Consider the following 13281-nt stretch of genomic DNA (forward strand, 5'->3'; position numbering starts at 1 on the left):
CCCGCCTTATCAACTGATGTTACCAGCATCAACTTGCCTTCTGTTAAATCTCAAGTACAAACCAACATTAGAACCTCAAGTCTTAACCGGGTCTCTCAGCTCTTGTCATCATATCCCCCCTAGCAAAGTAATAGCTTAGGTACCTTCCAACAGTCGTGTCTGTCGTCAAAACACTCCAACAACATTATCAACCCTCTGTTCACCTCCACTTCTTTGCAGACATCACCTCAGCTCTCCTGGGTCATTTTCAGTTTTCAGTGTGCTGACAGATTGTAATGAGCTGTCCAAGCTGAGAGAGATTAGACCAGGCTGAAACAAAAAGGAACATGGCGTTCCTGGCTGGAGGCCATGAGGGGACCCAAGAGGTTAAAGAAATACGCATGTAGGCCAGAGAAAAAGTAGTTGAAAAAGTAATGGACAATGGACAACTAAGTATTTAACAATGTTGGAATTGAGTAAGTTCTTTATACAATTGGGATAAAATGTGCAAAGACTAATCGCTGTTATAGGCTAATAGTATTTGAAAACTATTGAAGAGGACCGCATCATGTAGTTCAAAATCCTAATGCTGTTGTACTCTACATCTGCGCTCATGGAAAGCTTTCGTTCAGACTTTGGTATCTCTCTGATGACTCTATGGTATTACTACTATAAAGCTAGAAAAAGTAAGCAGCCAGTTTAGTTTAGCTTAGCTCAGCATAAAGACAGGCCAAGTTAGTTAATTAGACACAACAAATTCTCAAATATCTTAACCACATGATATTTTCTTTTGTTGGTTGAATGAATAGTGTATCCAAGAGTAAGGGCTTGGGTGATTTCTTCATGTTAAACTAAGTGCTGTCTGACACCTCCAGGTGCATGTTTATGGTACTCACTTGACAGAGATATCAATCTTTTCATCTCAAGCTCCATTTAAAAAGTGATGAGGGGGGCGCTTGTATGGCCTAGAGCAGTTCCCAATTTTTTCAGCCTGTGAACCCTAAAACAGCGGTGCCAGAAACTGTCGCCTCCCCATCATGGGAGTACACTAACAGGCTAATCAGAGGAAGGACAAAAACAAAGAAACAACAACAACGAAGAAGAAAGGTAGAAAACAGATCAAACATTTTCTGTTTGCACAGTCTTATATAAAATTTGACCCCTATTTCTTTATATTTTTACTTTAATTGATGACTTCAACTAAAACAGTTATTGGATTTCAGGAGGCATTTTTTTTACTCTCTTATCTGTATTTCCACTTCAGGGATCACTGACTTCAAGGTCAGGTTGCACGATCCATGAGTGTTGCCCTCAAGCCTTGGTTCAAATCCAACAGGTCACTTTCCACTCTCACCCTGTTTCTTGCTCTATTTTAGGGGTGGTTAACCAGTCGGAGACCAAGAGCCACAAAAATTACCATGGTACTACAAAGAGCCACATCACACATGTGGTCTTACCAACGCACTTCCTCTCACTTATTAACAAAATGACATAAAATTAAAATCAATACCTTTCCAATTTTCAAAGCGAGAATTTTTGTTTGTGTGTTTAAATTCTTTCTTGAAGCCGTGTCAAAGATAAACTTCTGTTTTTACTGCAGAAGAGACAAAGTTCTATCTATCTATCTATCTATCTATCTATCTATCTATCTATCTATCTATCTATCTATCTATCTATCTATCTATCTATCTATCTATCTATCTATCTATCTATCTATCTATGAGCGCACAAGCAATTGAGAGGAGCACATGCAGAGTAGAGAAACTGAAACTTAAGTATCAATCTCATCACCCAAGTATTAATCAATGCTGATCCCAACATTGGCATCAATATATTAATATTTCAGATTGACTGGCACACAGCTTGTCATAATAATATTTATATGGTTTTATGAATGGATCAAGGAGCTGCACACCAGAAGGCAAAGAGCCACATGTGGCTTGCGAGCTGCAGGTTGGCCACCCCTGCTCTATTTACTGTCCTGTCTTTTCTAAATAAAGGTATAAAAAGCCTGAAAAAATAACTGGAAAGAAAAGTAATGAAGATAAATTCAAACAGAAAATTTAGCTTTGATATCCCAGCAGACCAGTGTTTGTTAAGAATGCCTACTGACTTTCTCTTTGTGTGACTAGGATCTTATTATTGCTACAGTTACTGTTTCCAAGATCTGAATCTGATTATCAAAGTGTCATTAATACCAATGAATCAAAGTTTACTATACAAATACCACCAAACTTAAAAAAACAAGAACACAATAACTACCACAGGGGTCCTATTCTTTATGATGTACTGACCTAAAGGTTTTCTTTGGGTGACATCCAGCTCTGTCTGATACAAGGTTTAGATTTTCCATTTACATCTACAGTCAAGTCATCCCTGCCAAAAATGTTTAATATAAAAGTTTCATCAAAAACTGGTGTTACTCCCAAATTTCTCAACTGTCATAAGTATGTGTTCATTCCAAAGTACTTGAAAACTTTAAGTCACAGAATGGCGATAACAAAGATATCTGTCTCCTTACTATTCCTTTATTAGACTGAACATAAATTATTTGATGAGTATTAATTTTGTATTTCTGTGTGTTTAATGGGATAACATTTAGACCAAATATCCTACAAATGGATATGCATTGTACCACACATCTGGTTTTACTTTCTGGCTGTTAACTTTGTTGAGCCTGTTACATTGCATGGCACACAGCTGCACATAAATACGACTTTTCTTTGAATTATCATCATAGCAGAGGTTAATGTTGAACTTACTGTAGACAGCTCATCTCCTGTGGTTTCTGTGTTAGTGATTTTAGTCTGTTTCACTAAAATTGCTTCAGAAATTATACACTTTCAAGTATTTCTGCCTTTGTTTTTTCTTCTGATGTTTCACTAACAGCTATGACTTACCATCTCAGAAATGTTAATTACTTATGTTTCATTTCCTGTACTTGCTGCTCACACACACACCATAGTGGTGCTGGGAGGAAGTGGCTCTCTGACGACATCATGTGTTCAGCTGCTAACCATATATTTGTTGCCTATAAAAAGAATTCACTAAGGCGTCTCAGGCCACAGAAAAACATATGCCTCACTTCCACAATATTACTTGAACATTCCGTTAAAATGTATATTCTCTTATCTACTATACCAACTGACTTTATTTAATAAATCAAATACATTAAGACAAATTATTTTTTTAACTATAGATGCTTCAGATTAACAGAATGCTGACCTTAATAATCTTTGCAGGTCAGACCATCAATTTATGATCCTTTAGACATCATGCATATTTTAAACAAAGTTCTGGAAGAAGATGACTTTGCAAATCCTTCTCACATCAGCAGACACAGCATGACCCCTATCCTGTCACATCCCACCCCTGTTTCTCTTTTGGTTCGAAAGCTTTCTGTCAAGGTCAGCCATCGGGGGAAACAGACCTGCCACTCATCTCCCAAACCCTGGAGGGGAAGGGTATTTCCATCCTGAGCTCTGACACCAGTGACCCAGCATGGGTCGTGAGCACAGCCAGGGGAGACCACAGAGCCACAGGGTTTGTTTCAAACAAAAGCAGTGTATCACGCAGCATGACAACACACTTGGACAATGACTTTTCCCCTCTTGTGGCTGAACGTGGGCTACTAAGAAGCTTTAGCAGAGAGGTTTCAATTACTTCAATATGAAAGAGGAATGAAATGTTTAATTATTGGCCTCATAATGACAGTGAAATAAGAATATGTTTTGGTTCCCTGACAAAACCTTTCTTTTTGATTTTGACAACATATCTATTTTTCCCAGTTTAGACACTAACTTGTACTGGATGTCCTGTCTGGGGAACAAAAACTCTCTAAATCAACAAAGCAGCGTTTTCTCTTCAAGACAGCATCATAAACTTATACCTGATGGATGTTCTCATCTAAAGTAATGCTATACATCACCCAAGTCATCGAATTGTCGCCTTCTGTTGGCAAAGTTTTACAATTACAGCAGCAACAAACCGTTTTCAAGGGCAACACAAAATCCCGCCTACCTTAATTTGATTCGTCGATGTTACCATTCCTGCAATCTGATTGGATGCTTGGACGTCAGTTGAATGACGAATGCGGATACAAACGAAGAAAATACACACCGATGAGAAACGTGGGTCAACTTTTGTGTATATTCAGCTCTATTTTGTGCATGTGCTGTGTACAAATTGTTATCTGTAATGTCTCGGTTTTAATAACCTCATGTGAAGTCTTCTTTCTCAGTTTCATAGTTTTTACCTTGATCTTTGCTATCCGTCATTTGGACCAGCATCTTATGCTAGCAGCAAATGCTAAAATCTCGGTTAGACTATAATTTCTCAGTAAAAATATCTCTATGACTGCAAGAGGTTTGAGTACATTGCTCTGTTTTGAACCGCTGGATTGGATAAAACTGTCATCGAAATTTAGTTCTCGGCTTGTTGTAGTTTACTTTAGTCTATTAGTGCATTAAAACGGAATGATGACAGTATGCTACCTTACTTAACTATACTAACAGTTAAGCTATCAAATACCGACCTTTACGAGTATTCCAAGCGTGTTGTAAAATAGTATCCACCATGTGTAATGTGTACTACCAGTGGTTACTTAATGTTCTAGTAAAGAGCCACTAGATGGTGCACTAAGTCATGTATTATCAGATAGTGTGTTGAACGAAAAAAAAGAAAACAAAGTCACCTTTTCAGCATCCCCGCCTCAGCTGAAGGCCATTTATTAGAAATCAATTACATGACTTGATCAAGGAGTAATTAGAATTGATCACCACTTGTCAGAATAAGATATATAGAACAGCATTTGGTGAAAATGAGTATAAAATGTTTTAGATGAAAGGTTGAATTAAGGTAATCAAATATCTTTGTAAGAATTGAAAAATGACACACAACACTAACATTCTGACCATGCACATATCGCTGTATAATGTCTGCATTTGAAAAGGTCACTCCTGACTTAACATTCTCTTCACCTTCATTGTAACATTACCTGGCAGTGTATTAATAACAATAATAACTTACATGTTGCCCTTTCCAGTATTTCGAGACATTTATGCCTCTCAGCTTCTGTCTGATTCACTTTGCTGCTGAGAAAGCTGATCAATCATCTGGTTTCTCTCACCTCTTGGTGTGTTTCTGTTTTTACAGTGTTTATGCCTGATGGCTGCCACAGGAAAACTGGTGCCTTACCGCCTACCTCCCTTACCAACAGTGAGTGAGCTTGTAAAGCTCTACAAACTGCGAGCTGAGAAGCAGCTCTCCCAGAACTTCCTGTTGGACTTGAGGCTCACAGGTCTGTCTGCCTCATGCTCATTTTCTTTTCTGATACTGTCTGCAGTGCACCAATACTTGCTAGCACCTGCTCTTTTTTCTTGCTACACTTATGGCACAGTAAATGGTGTGTGTGTTCTGTCAGTGCACTTGATTGCACAGCTTCACATGTCCTTGTCTGAAGACATCGAAAACGACAAGCTTTCTCTGTAAGTGAGGTTGAGTAGATCTTCTGCTAATGTGAATGGACTGAGTCAATTGTTTACAGCCTTTGCAGAGCTTGAGCCTTAATATAATTATCAGTGATGCAGTGCAGGTCTGATCTGCTTTCTTGTCCTTCGGCAAGGTGACTGTTAGATTAATGTATTGCTGCATCACACAGAGGCAGACAGATATTGCAACATCACACGCTATTAATCTCAATTTAGATCCCCGACACTGGGATCCAGACATCTGATTGAAGAATTTAGTTTGATTTATGTGACACCTCTTTTGAAGTAAGTATTCAAGAATGAAACTCACTATTTGGTCTGTTTTCTATCTCTGTCTCACCAGACAAAATAGTTCGTCAAGCAGGCAATTTGAAGAATGCCCATGTGTGTGAGGTAGGACCTGGTCCTGGAGGTCTTACCCGCTCCATCCTTACTGCAGGGGCAGCAGATCTGCTTGTAGTAGAGAAGGACACACGCTTCCTTCCAGGACTAAAGGTAAACTGAGTAGCCACAAAAATACATTGTCTATGTAAACTGGTAAAATGGGCAACATCATTAGCCACCTGCAGAGTGATTTACAACTATCTGGTCTTTCCTGGGTGCTTCTTCATTTTTCTCTTTATGTCATATCACATACATCATCACAGCTCTTGTCTGAGGCAGCGCCTGGGAGGTTGAGAATTGTCCACGGTGACATTCTCACCTACAGGATGGACCGGGGATTTCCAGTCAATATCTCCAAGCCATGGGAAGAAGGTGAGAAAGACACTTGGTGAAAGCTGATGTTTTTTCGTTCTGGGTGAATGCACTGAACTCTAGTGTTTGTTTTGTCTACCAAACAGATCCACCAAACCTTCACATCATAGGGAATCTCCCCTTTAACGTCTCCACCCCTCTCATCATTAAATGGCTTGAGAACATGTCCAACAGAACGGGGCCCTTTGCATACGGACGAACCAGACTTACTCTCACTTTCCAGAAAGAGGTGGCAGAGGTGGGTAAATCCTGCTGCATATTTCATTTTTAGGATCCTGTTGTCTTCCTCAGGAGCCAATAATAAGTTATTGAATAAAAAAAAAATGTGAGGAGTATGTTACATTCTGTGTTAAATCTAAACATGCACTGAGTAATGGGGTTTATCCTGGTTTTCAATAAGAAAATACAAAGTGTTTGTCTTCTTTTGGCCAGTCAAATCATTCACAGCAGGATTTACTGATGTTTGCTTAATTAACATAACTATTAAAGACCCATTAAAAGCTAATTAGAATCCTCATACGCGCTCATTATGCTCCACTATCTGTCCTGTTGAAGTGTTAACCAGACATGTTTCATTACCACTGAAAGTATGCAACCCTAACACCTCACTTCACAGAGATGCAGCACTTATTTTTTGTATTTTTTTCTTCATCCAGAGGTTGACAGCCAGCACAGGCAGCAAGCAGAGGAGCCGTCTGTCGATCATGGCGCAGTATCTGTGCACAGTCCATAACTGCTTCACCATCCCTGGACGGGCCTTCGTTCCTAAACCAGAGGTAGAGTTTAAGTTTCCTTGCTGTACTTAGCATATAAATGGAAATCTTATTAAGTGTTTTTGTCTTATTTTCAGTAGAAAATGCCATTTTAGACTTAAAATAAGCTAAATTCACCTGACTAACCCAGAAAATGTCTTGTTTCAAGTAGACATGCACAGATCCATGAGCGCCTATTTCCTGAATTTTGGGGGAATCGGTGATCATGGATTAGTGATCGGCCCATCCTTACATAAAAAACTGATCTTATATTCCTTCAAGAAGGTCTGTTAGCCAGCCATTGTTGCTTTTTGCTCTGAGAGGTATTTCACAGGTATTGTGATCAGTGCACCCCTAGTTTAAGTTGTTCAAAGACTGAAATGAGGTCTGAATTGCTTAAAACAAGCTAGAAAAATCTGCCAGTGAAACAAGAGAAAAGTTTCTTGTATTAAGACATTATTCTAGTTTCTAGCAAAATTTGTAGTAAATTTTTCTTGCTCCATTGGCAGACTTTTCTTACTTGTTTCGAGCAATTCAGACATCATTTTTGTCTTTAAACAACTTGAAACAAGACATTTTTTTGGACTAGTCAGGTGAATCTGGCTCTTATTAAGTCTTAAAAGACATTTTCTACTGAAAATAAGACAAAAACACTTGATAAGAATTGCATTTTTGAAGTTTGATTTAACCATGTTGTCAAAGGAAACAGGAAGGCTGTTTAATATTTGGCAGCAGGATTGGAGTGCATTCCAATTTTCTTCGTGAGAATGTTTTTTTGACCACATGCTTCAACTTTGTGCTTTCAAGTTTGGTCAAATATAAAGTAAAGCTAAGTTTTGTGGTGATTACGTAGGAATGAATCAATGACTGTATATTTCAGGTCTTCCCTTCAGCTCTTGTGTACCACTACCGTTTTACAAACCTACACAGTTGCACTCTCAGGGGATTATGTTGAAGTAAGATTTCAACTTTAAGAACATTTTTTGCAAAGTTACACTTTGTTTGACAAGTTGAATGTTCATTTCACCCTCAAGCAGCATCCTTGTAATCTTAGCTGCATGAATCACATGGGCAGACAGACGTATAACTATTTCACTGTTCTTACTCGAGTATATGATGACAGTGAGATCTCATCACATCTCCTAATATCTGCCCCCCGTCTGGTCCCATGATCCCATCAGGCCTCCTCATCATGTCACCATCACTCATCCCTCCCTTACTCTCCTCGCTTTGAGGCTACATTAAGACTGTGTTGAATCAGTGTTGTGTCTGCTCTGTCTTTGGCCCCTCTCGAGGTCGTAATGATGCCTGGTGGGTATTTGAGATATGGCACGATCACACGGCGCTTTGTAATGAGGGCCTAGTTCTTTTTTTGGACCCATTTCTCTCTCCACTTTGTTCAGCCCATGTGCGTGTATCATTGGCCAAAGAAAAGCGGTCACTCTTGCATAACATGAAATTGCTAGGTCTATCTTTTTATTCAGGGGGTAAAGATTTATTGGAGGACCAAGAGGCGCATTAAAAAATTACAGTCCTGCTGCAAAATCTGAAAATTCAGCATTGGCTAAAAGACAGCTGCTCTCAGATGTGTTTGGAGATTGCAGATGCCAGACTCATTTGAAAGACTCAGGAGCTCCCTTACATCTTTGTACAAATGAAACCATGTTATCCTTTCCCTGACTAAAGGATAGGTGTTGGGTTGATGTCAGAGATGGTCTGTTGGTCCCTTGAAAATGTCGTGGCTCTTTAGGAGATCCAGTGTTGGTAAATATTTAATCTCCTGTGTGGAGTAAGATGCAGCAGAGTGAATGGGACCAGGCCTGATTGTTCATTCTCTTAGAAGGAATGGCTTCCAATGATTATTTCATCACACTCATCTGCCTTCCTGTGGGTTTTTTTCTGCTCTCGAGTTTCTCATTTTTGTCTGTATTTCCAACCACAGCTTAATGGATCATAGCACATTTGTCTTTAATGTAAATGGGAACCTGTGTGTGTGCACTTGCTACGTGTTATGTACTAATACGAGCAAAGTAGACTCACTCTGTAGCTATGTGTGCATGCACTGCAGATGAATCAGCGCCTCCCACATGCCCACACAGGCCATCTATCCCCACTAAATGTTTTAATGGGCACTTGGTCGAACTGATATCATTAGGAGAGATGATGGCGCTTTGATGAGCTGGCCTCCTGCTGCTGGTGTCCTATAAAAGATCAGAGAGTGCATGGTGTAATTAATGCTATCATACTCTGCATTGTCCAAGCCCCCTCTTTACTGGTATGTCATGTAGTATGATTCATAAAAAGCTCTGTGGCTCCAGATTGTTTACTGGTGCGCATAAGAGTAATTACACCAAATGTACATAAACAGTAAAAATGTCCCTCTTGATTTACTGAACAGCAAGGGCTGGATGGAGGAGGGGTTGAGGTTGTGACACACAGATAGAGACCTCTTGCTGAAGCAGTGTGCTCGCTGAACAAACCTGCATGTTGTCTAAATTTAAAAATGTGTCATACTAGTATAACAAAAACACTTTGGAGTTCATTCAATAAAATAATCTTAGTGCTCTGGAGATAAAGCAGAGGCAACTTATAAAAACTATCAAGGCAATTTAATCCATCTTTTTTAGTCTCTCTTTGTCTTCATGTTTTTTATTTCTAGTTAATAAAACTGCAACTCACACCTTGAGTTAATAAAGCAGATTAGTGGTTCGACTCTAGGCATCATCATGTTCTCTCTAAAGCTTTGGGATTACCTGATTGAGTGAATGAAGCAAAACTGGGCTTTTTGTCTGCATTTGGCTCATCCTTGTCACACTTAAAGGGATATGTTTCTTATTCTTGAAGTGTGGTTGTGTGAGGTACTTGTCAGTTAACAGGGTGTTACCTGTGGGGGATGCAGGTCAGCTGGATCTCTATGGATAATCTGTGCATAAATCTGTAACAAAAACAAGCCTATTGTCTTCTGCATTATGGTCTAATTTGTCCACTGAACTTAGCTTATTTGAAGAAAGTAAAACCCATTAATATTGCTGAAGTGATAAGTCTCTTTAGAATTTTTTCAGCTCTTACCTGCAGTCAGAAAGCTGATTTATTTCAGCAGCTAGTACCCTTACTGATACATAGGCTTTGGAATTGACCAGTAGCGATCCGATACCAGTATTAAATATTAACCTGCATGCCTTACTGAGGGATAAGACTGGTAATGTTTCTGATAAAAGGCAAAAAATGAGTATTTGAATTTGCTGAAATTAAAAGCTTCAGAATGTCCACAAGTTCTTTTCACATGTTAACTTTTATACCCTGCTGACTGGTAATGCAGTAAAAATCAAAGCAAGTGCATCAGAGGTAATATTTCAAATCAAGTAGCAAAGAGCACTGGTAAAGAACAAAAAAAAAGGCATAGATTTGTTTGCCTGGATCGGCATTTCGGCCCCATGGATCTCTTCCCACCGAGACCAGTCCAGCTTTGAGGGGCGTCAGTACCCGATACCACCGATTGTTATTGGTGCATCCTTACTTACCAGGTGTTGGGTTCATTATGTACACTGTTATCTTGCGAATTTCGTCATAAGCATGTCGCAGTTTCAGATCATTTGAAATGTAGTGCACTATCTCGCTGACGCAGTATTAGCTGCAGAGTTTGTTATTTCAGCTTGAGTCTTTGCTTCGGCAGCTAACCCAGCGTATTTCCATGGGGAAAACATGATGTGTGTCATTTTGCAATAAAAAAAACAGTGAGAGCTGAAAAATACATTGAGGGTGTATATCCCTGTTCTGTTTTTTTTTTTAAATTTAGCTTCTGGAGTTTTAAGAAAGTCGAGTAAGATCTCTGGTTGTTGACTTATGCAGGTTGGACTCATATGTAAGCCGCAGGTGTCCTGTGATTCAATAAGGAACTGTTGTTCCCAGGTCCCACTTGTGACAGCAGTAGCTTAGGGTTTATGTGTCTGCACCAATAGGTAAATGAGTTTCGTTCTTCCTCTGGAAACTCCAGTTTAGAGAGGTGCTTGTTTCTACCATAGACAGTATAAAATATATGCAGAGTCTCAGAGACATCACCCTTTGTTCCCAAAGTCGAGCCTTGAAGCCCATCATTGGCAGTTGCCATATTGAAAATGCTGACTCAACCGAACTTCTGTTGATGTTGCGTGAAGAGTATAGCCTTAAAACTACAGTGTGCTGGTCTGTCAGTTGAGTCAGCCATGCCCTCCGTAAACTGAATATCTTAAGAAAAAAAGTCTTAAAAACATTCCCTTCCTGTGTAATTTGTACCAACAGATAAATGAGCTATTCAGGCCAAACCAGGCTGTAAACATGTTGAGCTTTGCTGGGCTTTTTTAATGAGTGTTTTTCTAGTTACCCCAGCCAAAGAAGTTAGGTTTTTGGTTTTTGTCTGTTTGTTTCTTTGTGAATAACATAACTAAAAAAATAACAAACAGATCTTGATGAAATATTCAGGAAATATTCAAAATGGGATAAAGAAGAAGTGATTAAATTTTGGAGGTGATCTGGATCACCGTCTAGATAAAGGATTTTTTTAAAGGATTCTTTATCATTGTGATATAGGGCCGTTTTCACCATATGTGTATATAACTTCATGATAAATGGTCGGATTGCTTTGCAAAACAATACAAGACAAGGTCACCATAATTTTTTGACAGATGTAAAAGTACGATCCAGATCCTGGCAATATTCTGGATGCTAAGATTGGGAATATGAAATATGTACTGGGTCATCTAAATTTTCAACACTGTCAGGAAACAAATTATGGTACAAACCTGCAACTAACACCAAATTGTAGCAGACTGGGAGCTGAAAGGGAGTATAACATTAAAGTAGGACTAAAGTGTTGGTGACAATCACAATAAGCTTGGAGGTCTGCGCTCTTTGAGTGTTTTTCTAGTTTTTGGTGTACCTGCAACCAGCCCTCAAGTGGACTCTAAATGAACTGCATTTTGTAGCGCTTCTGCATTGGATTCATGTTTTAAGACTGAAGGTTGCCTCTGGTTTCCATGTGTCATTGGCACTAACAAAACCAGTCATCTTGGAGTTCTGTTGTATCTTCTGTCTGGGTGGGTGAAAACTTAGATCTTGTGTTTGAAAATAGTGCTGAAAAACACTGAATACTAACAGTAAAGTAAAGTATATATGGCATAAACTTAGACCTTCTATTGTGTTTGTGTTGGACATTTTTTGGTACAACTAAGCTTGTATGCAGCAGTTAAGAGTCTGACAATCATGATCCTCTGTTGGTCCTCTGAAGGTTAATAACATTGCTACTCAGTCAACCCAACTCTCACAAAACTGAACAGAACAGGTCAGCTCTGTTGTCAGTCATCATAAGTAAGTCTGTGTATCTTTAAAGGTTTCGGTGAAATTATAAAGCCACTGGTTGGTTAGTTTCAGACGCCCACTTCTCTTTCATCACCAATGGCAACTCTCAGACTACAGCAAATGAAATGGGCAGCAGCAGGTGCTATACCACACATATGGCAATTAGTGGAGTGTGAAAAACATCTGAAGTGGTTTAATACTGTGTAATCAAACAAACAGGGATTCACAGGAGCCACAGAAAAAGCAATGAAATCACTGAGCCTTTCCAAACAAGCATGATGAGAAAATAGCTTCGGTTAAACGTGGGGGGAAGGGGTAGCGTGGGTTGATTTGAACCTACAGGATCTGGGCAGTGTGGGCTAAAGGGATAATGAGAGGGGAAATGTTGAATCCATTTTAAATTAGCAGCTGTTGGAGCTCGTATTGACGTACGCTGCGCAGATAGGCTCTTATCCGTGCTGCTTTAATCTGTCCGTCTTGTTTCTCTCGCCCCCCGTCTGCACCTCTCTTGAGTCCCATTGAGTGACTGAGATTGTCCTTGAAGGTTTGAGGAAAGGGATTGGCTGCTTTGATGGTGTTCTCCCCCCCAGGCTCAGAGTGCCCTGAGCCTGTCCTGCTCAAGATCACACCTGCCTTTTTTTCTCATTAGTCGTTCTCCGCCTGTTAATACTCACATTAACAGACAGATTGAGTGATAATGTGTTTATGTCATTCACAGATTTAGACATTTGAAAACCTTTTTCCAAAAGAAACTGAGAATTGAAAATTCTTTAGTTGCTTCACTTGTTATACACATTTCTTATTCGTATTCTAGTCAGGGGTCAAGGAGTTTCGAGTGCGTACCACCATCAGGCTCCTGCATCTTCACCACGAAAAACCACTCATCCAGCTTCATCTTCACAGCCTCTTTACATAGAAAAAGGCTGATTAGCAAAGAGCAAAGAGTGTGTCTTGACTTGCTCATCGTCCTC

General features: G+C 39.4%; 2 protein-coding genes across 3 annotated transcripts in view; one reads left to right on the forward strand and one right to left on the reverse strand.

The window, feature by feature from the left end:
- Nucleotides 1–4583, reverse strand: part of LOC141806186 (filamin-A-interacting protein 1-like) — a 33535-nt gene extending 28952 nt beyond the window's left edge. The window contains exons 1-2 of one of the 2 annotated variants that reach the window (XM_074691501.1): nucleotides 4514–4583; nucleotides 4000–4035 (exon numbers count right to left, since the gene is read on the reverse strand). The gene's annotated coding sequence lies outside the window, so the exon portion shown is untranslated. The remainder of the gene's footprint in view (nucleotides 1–3999; nucleotides 4036–4513) is intronic. The other variant, XM_074691500.1, reaches the window with a different exon arrangement.
- Nucleotides 4024–13281, forward strand: part of tfb1m (transcription factor B1, mitochondrial) — a 31269-nt gene continuing 22011 nt past the window's right edge. The window contains exons 1-6 of the mRNA XM_074691502.1: nucleotides 4024–4109; nucleotides 5134–5278; nucleotides 5812–5963; nucleotides 6116–6224; nucleotides 6311–6462; nucleotides 6881–7000. Of these exons, the coding sequence (XP_074547603.1) occupies nucleotides 4044–4109; nucleotides 5134–5278; nucleotides 5812–5963; nucleotides 6116–6224; nucleotides 6311–6462; nucleotides 6881–7000 (744 nt within the window). The 5' untranslated portion in view covers nucleotides 4024–4043. The remainder of the gene's footprint in view (nucleotides 4110–5133; nucleotides 5279–5811; nucleotides 5964–6115; nucleotides 6225–6310; nucleotides 6463–6880; nucleotides 7001–13281) is intronic.

Source organism: Halichoeres trimaculatus, unplaced genomic scaffold (genome assembly GCF_033239565.1).
Source record: "Halichoeres trimaculatus isolate MK-OKI-2021-1 unplaced genomic scaffold, fHalTri1.1 fHalTri1_scaffold_17, whole genome shotgun sequence".
Classification (NCBI taxonomy): Eukaryota; Metazoa; Chordata; class Actinopteri; order Labriformes; family Labridae; genus Halichoeres; species Halichoeres trimaculatus.